Below are 22,417 nucleotides of genomic sequence, written 5' to 3'. Positions count from 1 at the left end.
AATTACTAAGATCTTTTTGGAAGAAAAGTGAATTCAGTGCTTTATAAAAGAGATTGATTGAATTACAGGTTATTCTGAACTGCAAATCACAAAAAGTTTAATTGTCTTAAAAAAAAGCAGCAGGCAATAGCAGGTTATATCTACTTTGAGAAAACTCCTTGGTCATTGTGAATAAAGATGTGACGTTACTTGTGATGAACTTGATTAACTGGGCTGATTGCTATGCATTGTTGCATTGTGTCAACTCATGGTTAAATAGAATCAACAGAATCTTTTAACCATATTTAACTCTTTCCCAGAGTTTCATCACTCTTGCAATCCTTATCCAACGTCTGTATTAATCCTGAGGATTCTAACTGAAGACAACACTGTGTGTCACAGTTGTGCACTGTCACAAACTGGTAAGTTTAATTCTGTAATAATAAGGTTTGTGGAAGTGAAGCCTGACAAGGTCCTTTCTCTCAAAAGAAAACCAACTGGTTTACAAAATATGTAAAGAATTTCCCTTAATGAAATTAAATCCCTGATGCAAAGTCTGAATCAGAGAGAGATTTCACCGAGCCACAAATCCCTGTCATCGGTAAGCTGTCCTGTACTGCAGATGTCTAATCTCTACAGGTTATGGAATGACACAGTGAATCAGGATCCACAGAGAGGATGAATCTATTGGTTAAATGAAGATAATGACAGACCCCATCAAGCAGTTAGTGTCTGGGCAGTGGGCACATTTGGGTAGTTTATTCGAGTTCATTGGAAGGAAGTGATGAGTCAGTACCCATTCGTTATGTGAAGGTAATGGCTAAAGAAAAACTGAGCTGCTCAGTTACATACTCAAGGTATGTAAAAAACTGTTAACGGTTTTCACCCCAGTTACATACTCAAGGTATGTAACTGGGGTGAAAACCGTTAACAGTTTTCCTTTTCTTAAATATCTGAATTGTCTGTATTTGCAGGCAGTGAGTATTCACAAAAAATTTTTGGATAGAAAAGACTCAAAAGGTGTACAATTCATCCAGATGATGGAGTAACAAAACAAGAAAAAAAGAAAAGAGCAAGCATAAAAGAAAAATATCTTATAAAATAAAGTAAAAGTTAATAAACAATGATTTCTTTAAAATATTTCTTGAAGGTATGTCCTCCTGGGATTTTACTTTTTGTTCTATATCTTTTGACTTATTTGAGCTCCACTACTAAGTCCTGATGTGCTCAACTAAGGGCATCCTGGCCTTATCGATGACATCTCATGTGTTTGGGTGGCCTCATTTAGCTCCAGAAGATCCAAAGCTGGTGTGTGCTTTACATTACTGCATCCGGCACTTTGCATTGAGTTGTGGGGAAGTAAGGTTTGGATGCAGGTGCTAAACATGGATACACATTCCATGAACCTCTTTGTACACTGTTCTTCAATTAATCTGAAGTTCACCTGAAGTTTGGAGGTCTGAAGCGATCGGACGTTGGTGACCTCTGCAATGGACCCTGCTCTGATTTTGTGGCCTATCACTTCGTAGCTGAGTTGATACTGTTCCCAGTCACTTACACTTTATTACAATACCACAGTTTACTGTGGAATATTTAGCAGTAGTGGATACATTTTACGTGCAGGTGGCATTATGGTTCGCTGTAATTCACAAAGCTCATGAGAGCAACTCAATGTGTGCAGAATTAGTCTGCACTCCTAGCTGCTGATTTCATACACTTCTGGCAATGACTGGACCAGTTGAATCCTTTATTTGGATGGAGGAGTGAATACTTTTAGAAATACAGTGTATTTTGATGTAAAGAATGGTTCACCCAAGTCTGTCAAAACACCCCCTTTATATTGCGGGGAGATAATTTTAAGGTACTACGAAGACAGCAGCACAACCTATTGGCACACTAAAATAAACCAGTGCATCAACGATTACCATTATTCTTTCCACCTGTGCTTTTCCTGCTATTCCAAATAAAGACTAAAGAGATCAAAGTGTGGCAAATAATACTGGTACAAGAAATTATAAAAACAACCACCAGTACTACCCCTCAGCCTCCTAGTAGATGGTTTCAATTTCAAAATTCTATATTGCCTTTTTCTCAAGTTATGCCATTCACATGATTTTCAGAAAACATTATTTCTGACATTGAGGTCAAGATCACCAGGATCCAAAAACTTCCAAGATTTTTAGTACATGTACCTATGATATCAATTTGAAGCTCGTAAGTCACTTTATTCTATAGCTTTCACATTCACAAACTCGGGTATCTACGCCGCCCGCTCACCTGACAACATCTGCCCATCAGCCTTTACAGCCGAAGGGTAAAAATGGTAGTTATAAAAGTCTCATTTCACATACCCTATGATTTCTTAAACAGTGACACATGAGTGTTAAGATGGAAAATATGGATTGTGGATAGGACATGTCGCATGGATAAAGGGAATATGAGCATATCTGCAGATTCACCAGTGCTGACATTGACATTAAAAATTAATTTGACCGAGTACTGACCCATGAGTCTGCAGAATCAAAACGCTAAATATAACCAGCCTGAAAGTCACCACTTCTACAGAATGACAGCATAGTTTTGAATGGGATATCAGCAGTTGGATTCAAGCAACAACCTGTCCTGACTGAATGAAATTCAATAGCAATTTACAATGTGAGTCAATAGGTAAGACTCTCACAGTAAGTGGGCACAAATTCAAATATACCATCTTTCAGCCATAAAAAAAACCTCATGTTCACAATCGTTTAGAGACACAAATGCAACACTAACGTCCCTATAAATGTTGTACCAAAGCAACATATAAGGATGAAAAGGCTTAGCTCCCAAATGAATGCAAAGGTAAGCAGGAAAGTGTTTGAACAGTTTGTGCTAAAAAAAAAAACCACTCTGCAAGCTTTTAGACTTCAAAGCCTCTCAGTACAGCCTGAGAAGCAGCCAAGGTGATGTGAACTGAGTTCAGACCAAAGTACAATTCCATTAAATCTTGATGTGAGAGTAGAGTGGAAAAAAAACAGGTCTGGATTTTTACTACATTTTAAAAACTCCATTTCTATTTACTTGATCATAGTTACTGAAGTGGTCTTGAAATAATAATAAAAATGAGAAGAATCTTAGTTTCTTCCATTTCTATTTGATAAGTTAACCTTCATTTCATATTTAGATATGTGAATTTGACACAGAGGCACCACTGAATAGACTAGCTGACCGTGCCAAAATCCCAAATGTGACATAATCTGAAAGATACTGTTTGCACAGTTGAGAAAAAAAACACCAGAACAGGTGCAGGACTCATTACAAATTAAGAGTTTGTTCAGCCTCTAACCAGGACTAGCGTGGTCTTTGGTTTGGGACAGCTGAGGGAGAGCCTGATGTGGGTAGTCAGGGGTGTGAATTCAAAGTAGCCAATCACAACATCATGTGATGACAAAGTGAGAGGATCAACTTAAGCACACTGTAACTAAGGTCCTGTGAGTTTTTCAGCAGGCAGAGCCTTTTTCGTTTGTTGGTCCTTTGGCTTTACTTCTATAATATTGCTGCATTTTAGCTGCAGTATCTCAATTATTTGGTATGTAGACATCCTAGAAAATGCTGCATATATGGCTGGGTGTCTGCATTTTAGTTTAGAAATGACTGGATGTTTGGTGCTGTTCATATGTCTGACTTCACGTATTGGGTGCAGCTTGATGCATCTTTCACAAAGATTTGGCTTGTTTATGTTTTGCGCTCATGTGCAAAAGAGAAATCTCTAAATTATCAGTGAAGGAATTTAGACTGCTTACAAAAAGTTAAAATTGCAATTAATCATCAAAAGTTTTACAGTTAAAGTAATAAATAAGTCAGCTGTATTGATTTTTTAAAGCATATTTTTAGTATAATATCTGAACTGACTCCTCCTTAGGAGCTGTGTGTTTTATTACCTTTCTCAGTGCGGAGTCTCTTGAACGAGTCAGTCTTTGAAAGGCCGGGGTCAGAGATGACCTTGGAGCCCAGTTTCACTGTCAGGCCGATGGACTGGTAGCCCTGCGGTAGCTTGCGGTCATACAGAAGTGTGAGTAGCTGGGCCAGGGTCATCTCAGGTGGGAGTGGCTGACCTGGATAAGAGGACAGAGTACACACCGTTTCTCTTCGGTAATATGTGAACATTTTACATTTTACTCAAAGACCTGCGCTTGTTGCTGTCTGATATGAATCGGTTGTGTATGTGGCACCTGGAAGCAGCTTGTGGTAGAGGTGGAAGACAGGGACACTGATGGTTTTAGCTGAAGGATCCACACTGGATGAAGCAGTTAACTTGTCACTCATGACACGGCCTCTCCTTGATGGAGGCCGGGGAGGGGTGGAAAGAGCTCGCTTTGATTGGGACTTTAAGCCTGAAGGCAGAGAAGAAAATAAAAATACAGAAATACAGAACAATATTTGTTTTTCAACAAAAGGCATCATAGCTTATATACTGTGTCATTATTAGGTGTGTAAATGACACAAGACACACATACTGTACCTGAGGCTACTACAACACTGTAGTTGTCCTGGAAGCCGTTGTCTGCCTTCATCTTCTCTTTCTCTTCATGATTCTTCTTCTCCTTATCCTCTTTCTGCTCGTTGATCAGTTTGGCAGTAATGCTGGGTGTATCTGGATAAACAGACACAGAAAATTAAATATATATTTTGTCACACTTCTTGGGTTTTTTTATTGCTTTGGTTTAAATAACATTAGCAAGCTAAAAGAAAGAAGGAAAGAAAAGATGCATCAGATGCAAAATTTGTTCACCCACACAAGAACAGCCAGAAGATGATATGTCTTATAGACATGCATACTGCCCTGTAACAGCAGCAGTGTATCAGGTTTTTCAAGGTCCCAGGGGGTGAGCTATTCATCATAGCTGCCTTGTACTTAACAGGTAATACCGAAGCTCACAGCATCAGCGCTGCACAGCTGACCTTGATAGCCAGAGAATGCCAAGTGAATTAAACTGCAAGGACAGAGCTGACTGCTGGGATATTTTGTTAATAATTTAGGCTGTAATTAAAACTGCAGCTCTTATAACTGAAAAACATGACTTCTCCAGTTCTTAATTAATCAAATTTTGCTTGGAATTTGAGAAAGGGCTGCCCCCTTGTGTCCTTACTTTACAAAGCCAGTTAAAGTTGAAAAGCGTGAGTTGATCACCTCTCCCTTCTTTCTCCGAACATAAACAGGATCTCTATGCTCAAAGAGCTCTAGTTTTTTGTCTCAACTGATTAAAGGACCTACTTGTAGCATGCATATTCTTTTTCCCAATTGCATCAGCATACTTCAGATTGGATTTGTGTTCTTCAGAAGTGTTTTTTCGTGGTCTTTAACGTTGCAGTTCGTTCCTGTACAGCTTTCTAGTAATGGTCTTCTTTGAGACTACAATTCCTGACTTGGCTAAGTCATGCACTAATGTCTTGGCAGTGGTTCTGTAGCCTTTAGACCTCACTAGTCTCATTTACAAAATCTGAAATTTTCCACTTCCTACTTCTGCCAGGCTACCGTGTAGCTCTCTTAGATTTTTTTTTTTGATCCCTCCCCACATCAAAGTCAAACGAATCACCAAAGTTTAAATATCGTAACACTGATGAGAAACTATGAGCTCAGACCCCAAGTGGCTACAATCCTCAGTGAAGCCAATAGCGTGCAAGCACGATAAGCCAGACAAAATATTCTCCACCAGTATTTGGGGTTACTCTTTAACCCAACTGAGGCCAGGGTGTATATCCTGCTCCCGCCCAGGCAGCACAGACATTTAGGACGCGGAGTCCATAGCACTGCACAAGCAAAGAGACAATCAGATGCAGAAGGACACCAGCGAGCACAATCATGGTACTAGGGCAGCCCTGCAGTCTCAAAGGGCAGCCACCCAACTCACCGACTGCTGACGGGAAGCCCGTTGCGCAATGTGACTCCCAACCACCATTTCAGCCTGCCCCCAACATCAGTAGTACATCTCTATGTAAATGAAGCTATTCTAAATCTTGCATGTGCCAAGCTACTGCTGCACATTAAAAGAACAGAGATAGTTAAGGTCCAATTCCACTTTGTAAAGGACCGGGGGGCAAAGGACACCAGCCAGCATAAGTCCCAACCAACCCACCCAACCCAAACTTTACAATTGCATTTCATCCATCCATTCTCTTCCGCTTATCCAGCCTATCCCAACTACCATAAGGCAAGAGGCAGGGTGCAGGTTGCCAGTCTGTCGCAGGGCCAACACATAGGCTACGTTCACACTGCAGGTCTTGATGCTCAATTCAGATTTTTTGATCAAATCAATTTTGTCTGCTCGTTCACACTACAAATAAAATGCGACAGCAAACGCGCTCTAGTGTGAACGCTCAAAGCGGCCCGCATGCACAAAAGAAGACGTCACACACACAACGGCTCTGTTTAGACCCAGAGCAAACAGTATTGTTTGACTGATGGCCCTTAATATAAAGACTTCGGACTTTACATTTCCCAAATTTTGCTTTAAGTTATTTGTTATTTACATAATAATGTAGATAACCTAATAATTATCCTTATTGCTGTTTTAGAGGAGCTGTGCTTCCAAGGATAGCTGCAGATTTCTGTCAGAATCTGCAGATTATACAGAACATATAAAATGTTCACGTTTCTCCAACGTTGTCTTCCCAACAGTTTCACTGGATGGACAGGAAGCGTTCACGATGTCTTCTCCGGCGCTGATAATTGGCGTCTGTCTTGTGTCAGTGATGTAAAAGACGGATTTAATGCGACATGACCATTCAAACAGCAGTCGCTTTCTGAAACATCGGATATGTATCGGATTCAGCACCACATACGAAAGTGACCCAGATCGGATTTGAAAATATCGGATTTGTGCCGTTCACACTGTCACACCATGATCGGATATAGGTCGCATAGGGTCAAAAAAATCGGATTTGATGCGCTTTCACCTGCAGTGTGAACGTAGCCATAGAGACAAAAACAACGATTCATATTGACAACTAGATTCACCAATTAACCTAATCCCACCAACTGCATCTGTCTTTGGACTGTGGAAGAAAGCCAGAGAACCCATGCAAACACAGAGAGAACTTGCAAATATGCAAACTCCCCATCACTGTGCCACTATGCTGCCCTCAATTGCCTTTTATACTTGTATAATTCAATCCATAAGACTCTATTTTAAACAAAAGTGGCAGAATACTTAAGAGAGAGTGCCCATCTGAATATTACTACATACTACGATGCTTTTGAATCAACTTTTGGGGTTCCTCTAGTAGAGCATTTCTAAGTGTTTTATACAACATGCTTCATTCACAGAGTCACATGATCACTTTTTTCCTACGCCCACGTGCTTTCTATCCAACATAAAAGCCCTTTGAGTGCTCAAGAGTAGAAAAGCACTATATAAAGAACCAGTCCATTTACCATTCACATAGGTTTTTACTCCACCGGATTATGAATCTAAGGGTTAAGTAACTCCCAAAGCAGTACCTTGCCAAAGGATATGTTTGCATGCAGCAGCCACGATCAAACAACAAAACTTCCAGCTGGTAGATGACCTGTTCGACCTCCTGAGCACAGCCACCCAAAAGGTTTCACATTTCAGTCTTAGAATGGACCTATTAGCATACCTTAAAAACTAGAGGCAGGGACCAATTTTAAGTATCTTTTTCACTTTCAGTGATACAAAATTAGCAAAGTCTGACTGTTCGGTAGCATTTTGGTTATGGACCAATGTTAAGTCTAAATGAATGTTTAATGTCTCTTATCCAGGGTAATGTAACGATTGCTCATTGGATAACCACGGCCAGAAGACTGAAAGAGAAGTGTATTTTTGGACTTAAGTATCAACTCCCAAATTCTGTGTTGGTGGTAAGAATGTAATTTCTGCCATTTATTTTATCACTACTGTTGATACTACCTTTAATGAGCACACATCTCTGGGAATAAACTTACTTCTGAAATTAAGAGAAGGATTACTACGTTTCACATTCACTGAACAAAGAATTGTAAACAAGATACTTTGATAAATATGCAATAGGAATCAGACAGTAAACTAACACTGACAATACAGTGTTCAGCGGGATATGCTGTAATTTATGTTTGCTGTGCTACAAACTTGTTACAACATATTTACTTCAAGATGGTGTTTAAAATTCAAAGAGAGACCAAAGGAGGAATGCTCCAATGGGAAGCTTAACCGAAGCAGTTGCCTTGTCCTGTTTAACACAGTGCAAGTTTGTACAGGACAGTGAAGTACACATTTGCGAGCTGTGAGGCAAGACAATATTATTGAAGCTAGTTTAGAGGCTTCAAAACATTATTTGACAATAATTTAGTGTGAAACTTTTATGGTCTAACATATTTAGAGCACACAAAAACATAATTTGATTTTCCTATTACAATTTGCAAACATATTCCCCGTACATCAGCTTCCTTCATATGTCAAATGCTTACATTCAAACAGTTTCTATTGGCACAACAATTGTGTATTTCTCCTCTAAACTCTTCCAAAATGGCCTCCTGGCTTCATGAGTTTGCAAATATGAAAACAGCCACTGTTACTGCAAGACATAGCTGGACTGGCCATCGCCTGGTATGCCCGATGGTGATTTTTCGTTTTTATGGGCAGATGATTTTTTTTAATAATAATAATAATAATAATAATAATAATAAAAATAATGGATTGCATTTATATAGTGCTTTTCAAGGCACCCAAAGTGCTTTTTTTTTTTTTTTTTTAATTTGTAACGGCATGAACAATGAGAGGTGGTGGATTGGCCAGATGTTGGCCGATGTGTAAAAATAACTCAGTTGTTTGGTGGTGGCTATGGCGGGGCTTCCACAGAGGCCAGTGGGTAGATGAGGCAGGAGGAGGAGAGACCCGAGGCGGCCGCCGGTCTGAGTGTCAGGTGAACTGAACTTCAGGTAAGAAGTTATGACTGCAGTCTATCTGGTCAGATATAAACCAAGTTTAGGTGGAGTTTATTTTCGTTATGCTGACTTTTTACAGTCAGTTACAATAACTCGTACTGCGTGCTAGCTAGCATGACAGAGTTTCTATACAGCATTCTCAAAAGCTAAAAGAAATGTTTTATTACACCAAGAAAGATTTCCAATCAATACTGGTAGGAGAAAATTTATGCTATAGTAGGACATTTTCATGTGAGTGTAAGAATGAGCATCTTTTCTTTAAGGAAAAGAATAGCTGGAAGAAGAAAAAAAAATAGAAAGATGTTTCACTGACAAAACTTTACATAAGGACTTGATGGAGGCAAAAACAAAGACTTCTAAAAGATGTCTGAACAAGCAAGAGCTTAAATTTTCTGAAATCTTGTAACTCTCAAAACTGATTTAAAAAAAAAGAAAAAATATTTAATCAAACGTTGATGGAAAAGTAGATTTGTTGAAAAAATTAATTGGACTGTAGAGTCCTGGAACAGTTTTGTGTTTTGGAATGACTTGAGAAAGCTTGGAACTGAGCTTTTGCTTATTTGCACTGAAAGGAGCCAGCTGAGGTGGTCAAGATGACTCCATTACACCTCCCCTCTCAAGCTTTCTGGAGCTAAGAGGAGATGCACAGGGAATTTTTTTTTATTTTTTATGGACCACCCAGGACGGGAAAAAAAGGTGCGAGGGGAAAGAAGAAAAGGAGGTCAAAAAAGGTCAGTGAATACTATACAGTGTTGTGGTTCCCAAACAAAGAGCATGCAATCTCATTCAAGTCAAGAGCAGAGAAGACATTTTCCATCAGTTACAATGCAAGTGTAACCTGAAGGCAGGAACATCTACATGTACTGGTACATACTATGAGCAGTGAAGTCTTTATGTGGTTGTTGTTGTTGTTGTAATGAGAAATTGTCTGTCTTGAAACATACCAGAAACCCGGTCCAAGACTTCAGCCAATGTGGTGGAAATTGGTAGATGAAGGGTGCGGTACTTGTGGCCTGCTCCATACATGGGATGCTGGATCATGTGGCTGGTTGCATTGATCCGTCCTTTGTATAACTGAGGAGGAGGAAAGGAAAAAAGAAAACACCACAATCAGGTTAGCTGCAGAAACTAAACATAAAGAGTATATTGTACTTGCTGTCAATATGGGACTATTTAGCTGTTTTCTGGTCTACAGCCAAATAGTCCATTGCTCTGTAACATACAAAGCACTGTGTGTTCTGACATCTTTCTATCATCTTGGCCACCCCCAAGGTTTTCTTAATTTTGTAGTTTTTGGGACTTCACTGCATGGTGCAGGCTGTACGCCTCATGCGAATCACTGAAACAGCTGCCCTAGTCTGAGCATCTTTTGTTAAGTAGGTGTCGCAATTTGGCCCTAAACAAAGTTGCCCAGAACTTTATGCCTTTTTCAAATCACATCACCTTTAGCACCTGGAATCCATAAATGTTTGCACTAAATTTACTCAATTATTGAGATATTTCAGCTAGATGAATGAAAAATGACTTGCTTTGGGTAATTAACCAATTTTTCCATACAATGCTTCCAGGCACTCATGTCTCCAAAGCTTTTGTAACAGTCAGCAACTGAGCAGTAGAAAGTATAAACCATTAGGGTGTAACTGAGAACACATAATGCCAGGCATGAATCAGTGTGAAGGGACCGTTGTGATACAGAAAAAAAACAAACAAACATATGCTTCATACTGCTGCACTGCCACCTTAAGTTCACAGCAAGTACTTCATCAGGCATTTGCTGTATGTCACATCCTCATTTCAAAGTCTTTAATGAAATAACATTTATTTAAGAAAAAGCACAATAGTTTGTGTAAAACTTCTGAGCAACGCTGTTGACCACATAATTGAGTTACCCACCGGACAGGGAGACTGTAGGAAGACTGTGACCTTCTCATCCTCCAGCATGAGCTGCAGAAACAGTCTTCGAATGAAGCCTGAGATGTTTCCAGAGACGGGTACATTGCCTCGCTGAGGTGCTGATTGGAAGAGTTCACAGAGAACCTGCAGCCAAAGACAGAAGTCTTAAAAACCAAGACCGAAACCAATGAATATCTACATTTGAATTTCAATTTATAAATAAATTAGCTTACCAACTAGCAATCATTAAATAACACGTTTGTCTAATTATGTGTGCAAATCTACATCTAACAAGTTAAAAGAAAAACATTATTATTTTTAATTTTTATTATTATTTCATCTATAATAACTAGTGAGAGGACCTGTGCCATAAGGCGCTGGTTGTTAGGGTGGCAGGAGATACACTGGAGAAAGAAGGCCACAGTGGCATTCTCCAGTGCTGTCCTCTGCTGGGTGGTGAGTCCTCCTGTCTGCCCTGAGGAGGCCAAGGAGAAGCGTGAGCCTAAAGGCTGAGGTTGGGATGGAGGAGAACCTGCAGCAAATCCAGGCTGACAGCCAGCATTGGCCCCAGCACTGGCACTGGAGTGGCACAGTAGGAACAGCAGTGCCGTCCACAGTGGGTTGACCTCTGGTCCTCCCAGCCAGTCCTTCATGGTGTGACTGTTGCCTACTTCTGTGAGAAACCGGAGCACTGGAGCAGCCAGCTCTGCCGAGAGAGGCGGGCGATTGTGTGAGGACGAGTGAAAGTGGTGATGATGGTGTCGTCTCTCGGCCTGACCAGCGGGCAAAGGCAGGTCTGCACTGGCCAGGAGGCTGAAACAGAACTGAGCCAAGCTGCGAACCAACAGCGAGGGCAAGCCTGAATCCAGCAGCTGCTCTATTGCTCCTGGTGACTGGGAGGCAGCCGCTAGTGTGGTTAGCTGGGATTCTGACAGATTAATGTGTGGCCTGGCATGCTTGGAGTCGTCGGTAAGTCCCGCCGCAGTGGTGTTAGCGTCATGCTGCTTTTTGCCATCATCAGTCATGGCAAGACGTCGCTGCTGAGCCTGAGAATGAGTGGCGATGGGTGGTGAGACAATCCCCATCCAGGACATTAGCAAGGAGAAGTAGCTGGGATGGATGTGACACATGGAACACAACAAGCTGTCCACGGCCTTCTTCAGCACAATGTTGCATGGCAGCGACATGGACCAGTTATACAGCAACCTGAAGGGAACAGCAAAGAAAAGAATGGAATCAGTAATAAATCTGCTAAGAAGAATATTGTTTAAACCCACTAATGAATCCAACTACATGCATGTGTAATAACTACAAGACACTGGACTGACTCAAAGAGCTCTCTGTTGAGCAGTGTAGGCAGGTCATAGTCGACAGGCAACTCATAGCTGTGCCAGAGGATGGCTGCCACACAGTGGAGGTGGGAGGGCGATGGCATAAGGAGACCATACTCCCTTGATGAAGCAGAGGAAGAGCCAGCAGCATGCCCAATGTATCCCATTGGACCACTCATCTTATGGGCTGCCACATGGGAAGAGTCATGGACCCACTGCAGAAGAGCCTGGATCCTGGAGGTTTAGAATTCAGAGATTTGACAAATAAGTCAAATGGCTCAAGTGCTGGGCACGGTAATGTTTTTTCTGTTTGTTTGTTTTTTTTACATAAAAAAGGTCCTCAATTTCTTAGTGAGAACCACCTTGGGGCAGAATTTATATGCAACAAACAATGAGATGACAGTAAAAAGACAAAAAAAAAAATGAAAAGGAGAGTGAAAGGACACTTTTTACTATCAGCTTATGAGTCTGTCCGGAATATCACCTTGACGGGAGACTGTTTCTCATCAGTTGATGCACTTTATGCACTTTGAGAGAACCTAAAGGGGGAGTGTTGAGTCGTGGCAAAGACGGAGGAGTACCTGTCTTTGGTCCCTGCGTCCTGTGTGGTGCCCAGCTGGTATAGAATGTCTATGGTGGAATCTGAGGAAAGGCCGTTTAGTCGTCCAAACAGCAGAGGACTGTTCAAATCTTTAAAGAAACAGTACATTTTTTGATGATGTTAAATTATTGAAACATTTTTAAAAATAAAAATGCTGACAAAAGTCATGCTGCCTGCCCAGAACATGATGCACATGTGTCAGAAAATTCTTCCACAGTCCAAATATTAACAGGTTTACTGGGAAGTGGTTAGTTTAACATTGCACTGTGTATTGTGTAATGTCTTGTTAAATCCATTGCTTTACACAACAATTTCAACACTTTACTAAGGCTAAGAATCACAAGTGGTCTAATTAATAATCAGACCACTAACAAATATTTTGTATTTTTGCCCCATAAAATGTAGTTAAACCAAATGTATTTGGATAATGCAATATCAGATAAATATTTACAAAAAAAATTCAAGACAAAACACCAGACAGATAAGATAATAAGATAAGATCACATTTACAGCTATATGTATTGCAATCACACAGCGCAAAAACAATACAGCACCAGATTCATTAATGCTAGAAAAAACCTTTCTAAATGGCAAAACAACATGTGAAACTTGACCTTGTTAATCTTTCAAACCGCAACATCATTTAATAATCTCTCATTGTAATAAATGTGGCTATTTTCAATGGGGTTTTTTTATGCTTTTTAAGGACATATAGTCACGTCTCAGCAGTGACTCAGCTATGAGTGACTCACTGGCAGGGTCGGTGCCAGACGCAGCACAGTTTCTCAGCAGAATGTCGATGAGTTTGAGTCCAATGCGTGTGGATTGCAAGCCGATCTTGACCAGCACAGCCTCAATGTTGGGTGAGTGCATGCCACAGTAAGGTGACATGAGCAGTGCGGCGCAGGTCTGCAGCAGGTTGGCAGTGGGTGCTGCAGCACTGGCCATCATGGCTTCCAAGTCACTGACGTGGGTCAGGCAGTGGTGGAGAAGACGCAGCCAACCAATGCTGTACAGGGAGATGGAGAAGTTCACACCAACAGCCAAATATAGACACACACTGCATACAGGATGCATCATGATTACCTGGTTTTGGAGACCTGGTCCTCAGAAGGCAGAAAGGGGTTATTGACTGTTGCAGAGGAGGTGTTACCAAATGCTGTCAGACCCAAGAGTTTGATCTGAGAGAGACCCAGGTTGCTGGCATCACGAGGCCGATGTAACCTCAGACAAACAGCCGAAGCCACCTCTGCTTTCACCAGCTGGATCTTAATGTACGTCAAGCCACTGGTGATGACTGGCGTGGACAGCGGCAACATGTTGACCCCATCAGCACTGATCTCCACTGAGACCGAGGAGGGACAGGCTGGTTGGTAAGAGGAAAGGCAGAAAATGAATGGGTGAACTCCTGAAGTGAAACGAAGATTACTGAATAAACACCATAATGTCTGCCACTGTTTTTTTTTTTAATTAACAGGAATTTAGCTCAATGTGAAGGGAAAAGCAGTGTCCTCTTGACCAACATTTTAGTATAGTTTATTTACAGTAGGGAAAATAATTACTTTATCCCAGGCTGAATTTCTAAGTTTGCTTACTAACTAGAAATGAACAGTTGTTGGTAGTTTCATTTTAATTGAGACAGAATATCAACCAAAATTCCAGAAAAAACAAATTACATAAAAGTTTGTAATTTTTATGTAATTACAAAAAATTACAACTCAACTCAATGACATTGACATGTCATTGAGTTGAGTATTCAATCACAAAGCAAAAAATGGCTTAGTAGTTGATTGAGAAACCCTTGTGGCAAGCACAGCTGTTAGACATTTATTGGTCACCAGGTTTACACAAATCTCAAGAGAGGTTGTGGCCCACTCATCTTTAAAGAAATTCCTACTCACTAGCTAGAGAAGCTAGGTGCGGCTGGATATGAAGCTCCTTCAGCAGCACAGCAGCTGGAAGATGGATGGTGAGATCACACCAGGCCTCCTCTGGCAAGAAGATGTAAGACCAGGCAGCGGAGCGGGCCCGTCGGTGTGGAGGGGTGGCCTGGAGGAGGACCTCTGCAGGCTGTGCTGTTGGGCTGCTGGATGTGATAGTACCTGGGAAGCAACACAGATCATGCAGATTAGAGAAGAGTAGGAATACGATTGTCAATTTTATTCAGGTATTGTCCTATGAGATGGAGTGATGGAATTCAAAATTAGCTGAAAGCACCTAAAGGAGCAAAATTGTGGAGTCCCTCAGCATTGTCCGGCTCCGATGTCATCACTCTGGCTTTGAGGTTTCCATCTGCCGTCTTTCCTGGACCTGTATCTAAGAATTTCATGATAGTGGACACCATGCTGCGTGCAGTGTTCACAATGGCTCTAGTGCTGGTCACCATGTTGTTACAGATCAACTGGACACCTCCTGGTTAAAGACAAAGTTATGCTTTCTTATACATCAAGTACAGCATAAACCATTGACTGCTATTCTTATGCAATGCACCTATGTTCAATTTCTACAAAATTAGAAACGACTGAAAAAAATCTGACTTTGCTAAATTTTTCAATTCCTTCCACAATCAGTGGCGTGACAAAGATGTCAGGTGACTCTTCGGGCGCTGATCAACAAAAAGAACCTTTTGTGACTTAAACTCCATGTGGGTTTTAATGGTTATGGAGATATTTTTCCATGACCATTAACACCTAATTGTGCTAAATACTATTCTATTGAACAAGATATGGCTCAATGTGCACACAAAAGCTGGGAAGATGGAACTGCAAGCTAAGAAACATGGATGAGGGAGTAACTTGTACTTCAAATACTTGGTTTACAAAGAAACTCAACAGCAAAACTTTAAAACCTATTCAAATCTTAAAGCTTGGGGCTCTCTGACATGAATGTTGAAACTATGAGTAAGGTCTTGGTAGTACTATGGACACAATGCTTTGACAATCAAAGAAATATACAGATATTAGGTGTATACACCCACCCATGTCATGGAAGGCCTTAAGAGCCTCACTGGTATCCAACACTCGAAGTATGAACCACAGAAGAGGCTCTGACAGTTGACAGGTGGAGAGCGATCCCTAAAGAATGTGCAATAACAAGATGGAGGAAAATAAATAAATAAATATGCGTCAGCACTGCTCTGTATTTGTTCAGATGATCAAAGGCCAGACCCCAGCAGAATGAAGCTCACCTGTCTGCCCATATAACCACAAGCCATGTAAGTGAGGATGGGCTGTAGCATGACCTGGACTGAGGTGGCTCTCTTGCTCAGAGTGGTAAGGATGGTGAAGAGGCCGTCACCCACTGAGATGGCATCTAGACCACCATGGAAGTTCTCATGTTTAGTCAGGTGGAGACCGCTGGCTCCTGCAGAACACAGAGCAAGAATAGTCAGCTCATAGTTATAGGCAATGCTTGTCCACATACATTTAAATATGTTTGGTGCTTTGTTAAAGGAACAATTCAGCCACAAGTGAAATTTTATCAGACACATTCTTACTCTTACAGAGTTTTATGGTAGTGCTGCTAATGTTAGATGGCTACTGGTATACAATTGTCATTACTAATTTAGTTAGTTATAACTCAAGTGTGTATAAAATTAGCTAACCTCACAAATGTATTTTGTGACCAAGAGGCTGCTTCTGCACAAACCGTGCTTAACATCCTAAACATAACACTTAATATTTCTATCCCACTGCAGCTTCACTTAGAGTTTGTGGCCAGGTGATGTAAAAACAACATTTACTGCTAATGTTGCACAATTTTTGGCTGTCATTTACCAAGAAAATATCAGGCTCTCTGCCTGCTGGAAACTCAACTTTGTTCACTGGCTTTTGTTCAAACTATCTTTGTGCACCATTTGGTGCGTTGTGTACTATTTCGGTGATATGTGTGTTTTTAATTCCAGAAGCAAGGTTTATGAGAATGGTTTAAGTCAAACAACAATGAGGCTACAGACCATAAAATCTGAGTGCTGAAATATTTGGTAGATCACATAATTCTTTGTAGAGTTGTCTTACCTATGATCATGGCCATGGCGCTGCTGTTGCACTGGCCCAGCGCAGACAAGATCTGGCTCATTATCTGCTGATTGGCAAGCACCAGATCAGCCACACCTGCAGGAGGGCCCTGATTGGATGCTGATCCACCAGCTACACTTTCTTTGCTGCCACAGACCTTCTCTTCATCAGACACACTGCTATCAGCTGCTCCACTGCCTGATGGTGGCAGCCGCCCGCTGAACTCTCTGTCTCCAGACAAAGGTAGTTGCACCAGCACATTCACCAGCTTGAGAAGATCAAACATTAGCTGGTCACGTGTGGTTTCTCCACAGACTGCCTTTGCGTCTCCTGGCCGGATTATGTTGGCAAACAGACCCCCAAAACAAGCTCTGGCTCCCACTGAGCTGTCTGAGCCACTGCGAGAAACCACTTTATCTGAGCAGGTAATGTAGTGGTGAACCAAGAACGTGATGGACTCAATAACTGAGGTGATAGTGGCCACTGACACCACCTCAAAATTTTGCTCTAGAGTAAACTCAAGCAGCTTCACCTGGGCATCCAATGGACCCTGGCCTGACTGGAATGGACCCCTGAGAGTTTCAGAACCATTAATTAGAACCACTAATACCATTAAACATTATACTTACTGTCAAAATTATTGATTATACCTAATGTACACTAACAACTAAAAAAGTGAAAATGTACCTCTCAGTAGACAAGATGTGCATGAGTTTGAGCAGGAACTCGCTGAACATCTGTGGACATGTGGAGGACAGGTGAACCTGCAGGCGGCTCAGGAACTCGTGCATGGCCTGGGTGGCAGTTGGTCCCACCTGAGAGCTGTGTTGGCTTGTCCCATTGGTGCTGCTGCCAGACAGGAAGCGCACCAAGACATGGATCAGGTTGGGATCAGACACCATCTGCTGAGCTGTGCTTTCCTGAGAGCTCATCCCGTTGTTGGAGACTAGAATTTCAGAAGTTATTTTTTTTTAAACAAAATAATAATAATAATAATAATAATAATAATAATAATAAAAGCAGGTTATGGTAATCTAGACGACTGGGGGGGGAGTCCGCTGGACTTTTTTTAGGTTTATGAAGACATTTCATGTCTTACTCAAATGATAGAGAGTCACAGGTATTTAATCCCTAGTGAGCTGTTCCCTTTGACATAGTGCTGAGGGTCACTGACCCACTTTTGATCATGCGAGTCAACACATTAGAGCCAAGATGTTAAAAAAAACCCAAAAAAACCCCGACAAGGGATAGCAAGACTCCATTGCATGCAGGTGGCTGATAGCAGTTGTTGTAAGCCACCTACAATGCAATGGTTCAACAAGGATCATGTTAAGATGTATGTAACCTACTGCGCAAGTGTCGGGGGCATGGCTACGCGCAGGCATGAATGGGGGAGTAGAAGTTTAGAGGGTTGGCTTTTCGGTGGTGGTGCAAAGGAAGGTGACCATTTAAGTTGGAGTTTGAATGTCAACTGTGAGATTATTGGACTAACAGTCATTCACAGTGGACGGCCCCAATGGTTGTGGGACTATTAAGCCACCAGGAATGGCTCGGCAGGAGGTGGACTGACTAAGCCAGCCACTTCCACACCATTCAGCGCCACATACTGTCTATAGCAGGACACAGTGACACAGGTAGACAGTTGCTTGAGCGAACCGTGTCATTAAAATCTGGGAATATGGGTAGGCAGCTTTTGACCATTGTTGGCTCTGAGGGAAAACGCCTGTGAATCATTCCACTTTCTGAGGTGGATGCAGAAAACAGGAAACATGTTGTCATGGCTGGTACAGCTCATCCTCTAACATACCATGCATATTCAGGCCGATGCCCAGCATGTCATCCTGCTGAGTGGTTAACTCAGACTGAGGTTGGCCAGTGCTCTTGCACAGTTCGTCTTTCACTTGGGAAACTCATCAACATACATCATGTGGTCATCTATTTGCTGGGGCATCGACTGGCATCAATTGCTTAATCTGATATCATCTGACTCAGATGAAGCATGTTCCCTAAATTTGGAGAGGAGAGGGTCAATCCATGTTATAGCCATCTTTCCAGCAGTTTATCCACAAACGTCACCCATCTTTTCAGAACCAAATGTGGGACATGGCGGCAAAAGTCACAAACTATGGGCTCAGCCAATCCACCCTAGTGTGGACAATCCCCAGGCAAACAGGGTACACCTTATCATGGAAAGTGAAACCACACACCTGAGGAAAGGGGTGAACACAACATTTTTGCTTTGCTTGCTTGGATTTGATACTCATATCAAAACGCAAAGCAAGAAACAATGCTCAGGAAACCTTCAACATTAGTGCTGCTGAAGGAGCCCACATTCCAACCGGGCAGTGATGGCTAACAACAATGAAGGCTACCTTAAAGTTGGTAGACAACAGAGCTAACTAACAGTAGCTAGCTAGCCCGACTCAGCAGAGGTGTTGTTACCGTGATGAAGAGTGTACAAACTGAGGAATGACTGTGATAGGACTATAGATGTCCAAGAGGGTCGCACATATGTCATTACAGGTCACCTGCCTTGAACGTGTCAACAGAGTTGTCTTAAGCCAGGACATGTGTGGGGTTGATATGTGCTGAACGAGTGAAATGACTGAAAAGAAACGCGGGTGCACTATAAAAAGGTGGATTAGTTTGGATTTTTTAACATTTTTTCATAAACATGAAAACAGAAACATACAAGAATGCTTAAACGGGGGCGACCGTTGTTCAGGTGGTTGGGAAGCTCATCTGTAACCGGAAGGTTGCCGGTTCGATCCACCTCTGTCCTGGTTGTTGTGTCCTTGGGCAAGACACTTTACTCTACCGCCTACTGGTGTTGGCCAGAGGGGCCGATGGTGCGATATGGCTACAACTGTGGTCTGCCTGGACCAGTGTGTGAATGTGAGAGTGAACGAATAGTGGAATTGCACAGCGCTTTGGGTGCCTAGAAAAGCACTATATAAATGCAATCCATTATTAAACAACTTTCTCAATGATACCCCTTGCAGAGTCATTTGAAAATAATGTGAAAAGAAAATCCACTGGTAAACAAACCAGTGAAGAGCCGAGTACTGACCGCAAGCTGGCATATTAGTCATCAGAGTGAGAGAGTGCAGAACCAGACACCATGTTCTCAGGGAAGTGTTGGGGTACCACGCCAGCACGGTTAGGAAACTGCTGATGGATGCTGAACACAGACACAAACACAAAAAAGAACAATATAAAGCAATGTAACCATATATAAACTCCATACAGCTCCAAATTAGAGAGCGGAGTAGAAAAGCCCTAACCTTGGTTGAGCGGGATGGTGGGCACTCGGCTGGCATTGAACAGAAAGATGTCAGACCCGCTCTCCTCGCTGCCCCCAGAACAAGTGTTCAGACTGAGCGTTAGCCAGAGCTGCAGCAGGGATTCCAGCTGAGAGTGGAGAAAATAACATTTAGTGTCTGCGGGTGTTCCCTTACTCTTCTTTATCGAAGTCATACATACAAAATTCTGCAGTGGTCACCACTTATATTTAAAAATAAGTCCTTTCAGAAGAGTCCAACCAATAAAATCACTTTTCTGTCAGTACATTCCAGATGTTCAATTTACAAGGTTTAATAAATACAGCACAGTACAGTGTGGTTGTTCAAGTGCAGACATGTTTCAGAAGGGAAAAAAGAGGTTTGTTTAATCTTTTAAGTTACAAGTTAGATATTATACTTCAAATTTACTCTAAAAGAAGTTAAAGTAGAGCATTGGACTAAACAGCAGGTAAGAGTAATTGATCTTGTGGGTCCAATGACTTTGTACTCCTGAGTACTAAGCATCTGAATCAAAGCATCTTAAACTGTGATTCCAGTTAGTGGCTGTTCTGACCTGTACATGGTGGACCAGCAGCATGGAGAAGAGCTTGTTGAAGCAGGCACTCAGAATTGGGATGGATGAGGGCTGGACTATCAGGCTGCTGTTTGGGGGAGAGCCTCCACTATGGAGAGCTCTGAGCAGGGAGTCATCAGTCCCATTGGAAGACTGGCTCACTATAAGCACAACAGAAAATCAGTATCAGACCATCAGCACAAGTCCAACACTGGAACACTGGAAAGAATGCGTGCTTCACTTCACTTTTAAACTGTTACTTCATTTACCTGTGGATGAACTGGAAGTGAGTGCTTGTAGAATGGAGTCCGCTTGTAGAGTTGCCATCATTTTTAGCATCAGCTCAGCCTGCTGCTCCAGGCCCACTTCTAGTCGGGCATCCAGTGCTGTGAAACAGAGGCAGAAGCTCAAAAAGTGGCATGGAAAGAATGCAGAAAATGTGTTCAGGTCCATATTGGAGAAAAAAAACCCCTAAAAGATAAAATTAGGCCTCTCCTCACCCTGTGACACGGACACTGACAGACCCTGCGACCCTGGCTTTTCAGCAACAACTGGAGGTTTGGACACTGGGATACCAACCCCCCCAATGTATGGGTTGTACCCATATGTGCCATAGTCAGCACCCCAGTAGTCATACCACGTGCTGCTGATGGGCTAAAGATGAACATGAGAAAGGGGATGGTGAATGTAAGGACATCAACTGTCTGCAGACAGAATTCATTTCTACATTTGCTTTTGAATCTTTTTTAGTTTTCCACAGCAAACATAACCTTAATAATTACATCAAGTTCAAAGTAGTCAAATGAAGGCAGAAGAATTACTTTGAAAACGTCATTTGCAATGAGTTCGTTTTCAGTGATGCTTTAGATCACTTAGCTAACAAACATAGCTTGTTACTCTTTTCAGGTTGTTTGATCTTACAGCAACATTAGTTTATATCTTAACTGTGATTTTAAGCAAGAGAAAAAAGTCCTTTATTTCAGGTTTAACAACAACATGTTTTTCTGAACATAGGCTACTGCCTGTCTTTCTTTCTGGTATGAGTTTGAGTAAATGAATCACTGCATTTGCTTGCAGCTGGAAAAGGGTGCTGCGAAAACGGCGCTTTTAGTTTTTCTGTTGACTGTTTCTCCTAGCTTCAACCAACATTACTAACAAACTTACTCATGGGCAAATAAATAAATAAATAGCTCTTGTAAAAACGATCTGTGAAAGGCCCAGCCTATCATCGATGGCCAATAAATTAGTCCAATCACCCAACCTTAGTGAGTGTCACTGCATTAATTTCCAGTAGAGACATGACAGAAAGAATGAAAGTAGCTTGTTATCATGCACATACCTTAAACACTTTGGCAGCAAGTGGATCTTTTTCCAAATCAATATCTAAAGGATCAATATCAACATCCATCAGGTCTTGTAGCAAGTCAAAGTCTATGTCTTTATCTTTTTCCAAAGATGACAGAGGTGGAGCACCTTTGGATAGTGAAAACAGCTTTAATATTGCCAAGCACGCACATTACAAAAACATACAAGCAAGAAAATCTCTCACATCTGTAGACAATTTTAACCCCAATCCAGCTAAAACTGTAGTCTTGTATGGGAGTAGTTTTTTTTAGCTAGGTCACTGCATTTAGCCTTGCTGAATATAGTTGCCTGCTCACCCTGTGAGGTAAACTGGCACAAGGAAAAATAAAATACACACTGAAATTATGCAAAAAATAAAGGCCTAAAACTGGCTGGAACTATGCCTGAACTGCTCACTCCAATTCATAATAGCTACAAATAATAACAACACACTGTGAGAAAAAAACAATAAACA

The 22,417-nt window shown here is 41.6% G+C and overlaps 1 protein-coding gene across 3 annotated transcripts in view; it reads right to left on the bottom strand.

The window, feature by feature from the left end:
* Positions 1-22,417, bottom strand: part of birc6 (baculoviral IAP repeat containing 6) — a gene marked incomplete at its 5' end in the record, with an annotated part of 127,481 nt that overhangs the window by 50,321 nt on the left and 54,743 nt on the right. For all 3 annotated transcript variants that reach the window (XM_014330344.1, XM_014330347.1, XM_014330345.1), the window contains 22 exon segments: positions 3,900-4,073; positions 4,191-4,352; positions 4,481-4,612; positions 9,847-9,976; positions 10,796-10,939; positions 11,158-12,001; positions 12,124-12,360; positions 12,708-12,816; positions 13,480-13,736; positions 13,814-14,093; positions 14,629-14,829; positions 14,945-15,139; positions 15,705-15,801; positions 15,915-16,090; positions 16,744-17,315; positions 17,431-17,689; positions 19,814-19,924; positions 20,028-20,154; positions 20,599-20,759; positions 20,868-20,984; positions 21,099-21,252; positions 21,938-22,071. In XM_014330344.1, coding sequence (XP_014185830.1) covers positions 3,900-4,073; positions 4,191-4,352; positions 4,481-4,612; positions 9,847-9,976; positions 10,796-10,939; positions 11,158-12,001; positions 12,124-12,360; positions 12,708-12,816; positions 13,480-13,736; positions 13,814-14,093; positions 14,629-14,829; positions 14,945-15,139; positions 15,705-15,801; positions 15,915-16,090; positions 16,744-17,315; positions 17,431-17,689; positions 19,814-19,924; positions 20,028-20,154; positions 20,599-20,759; positions 20,868-20,984; positions 21,099-21,252; positions 21,938-22,071 — 4,773 coding nt within the window.

This window comes from Haplochromis burtoni, unplaced genomic scaffold (genome assembly GCF_018398535.1).
Source record: "Haplochromis burtoni strain Fernald_Lab_line unplaced genomic scaffold, NCSU_Asbu1 Contig_778, whole genome shotgun sequence".
In the NCBI taxonomy this organism is placed as follows: Eukaryota; Metazoa; Chordata; class Actinopteri; order Cichliformes; family Cichlidae; genus Haplochromis; species Haplochromis burtoni.
This window is presented reverse-complemented; position numbering and strand designations above follow the sequence as displayed.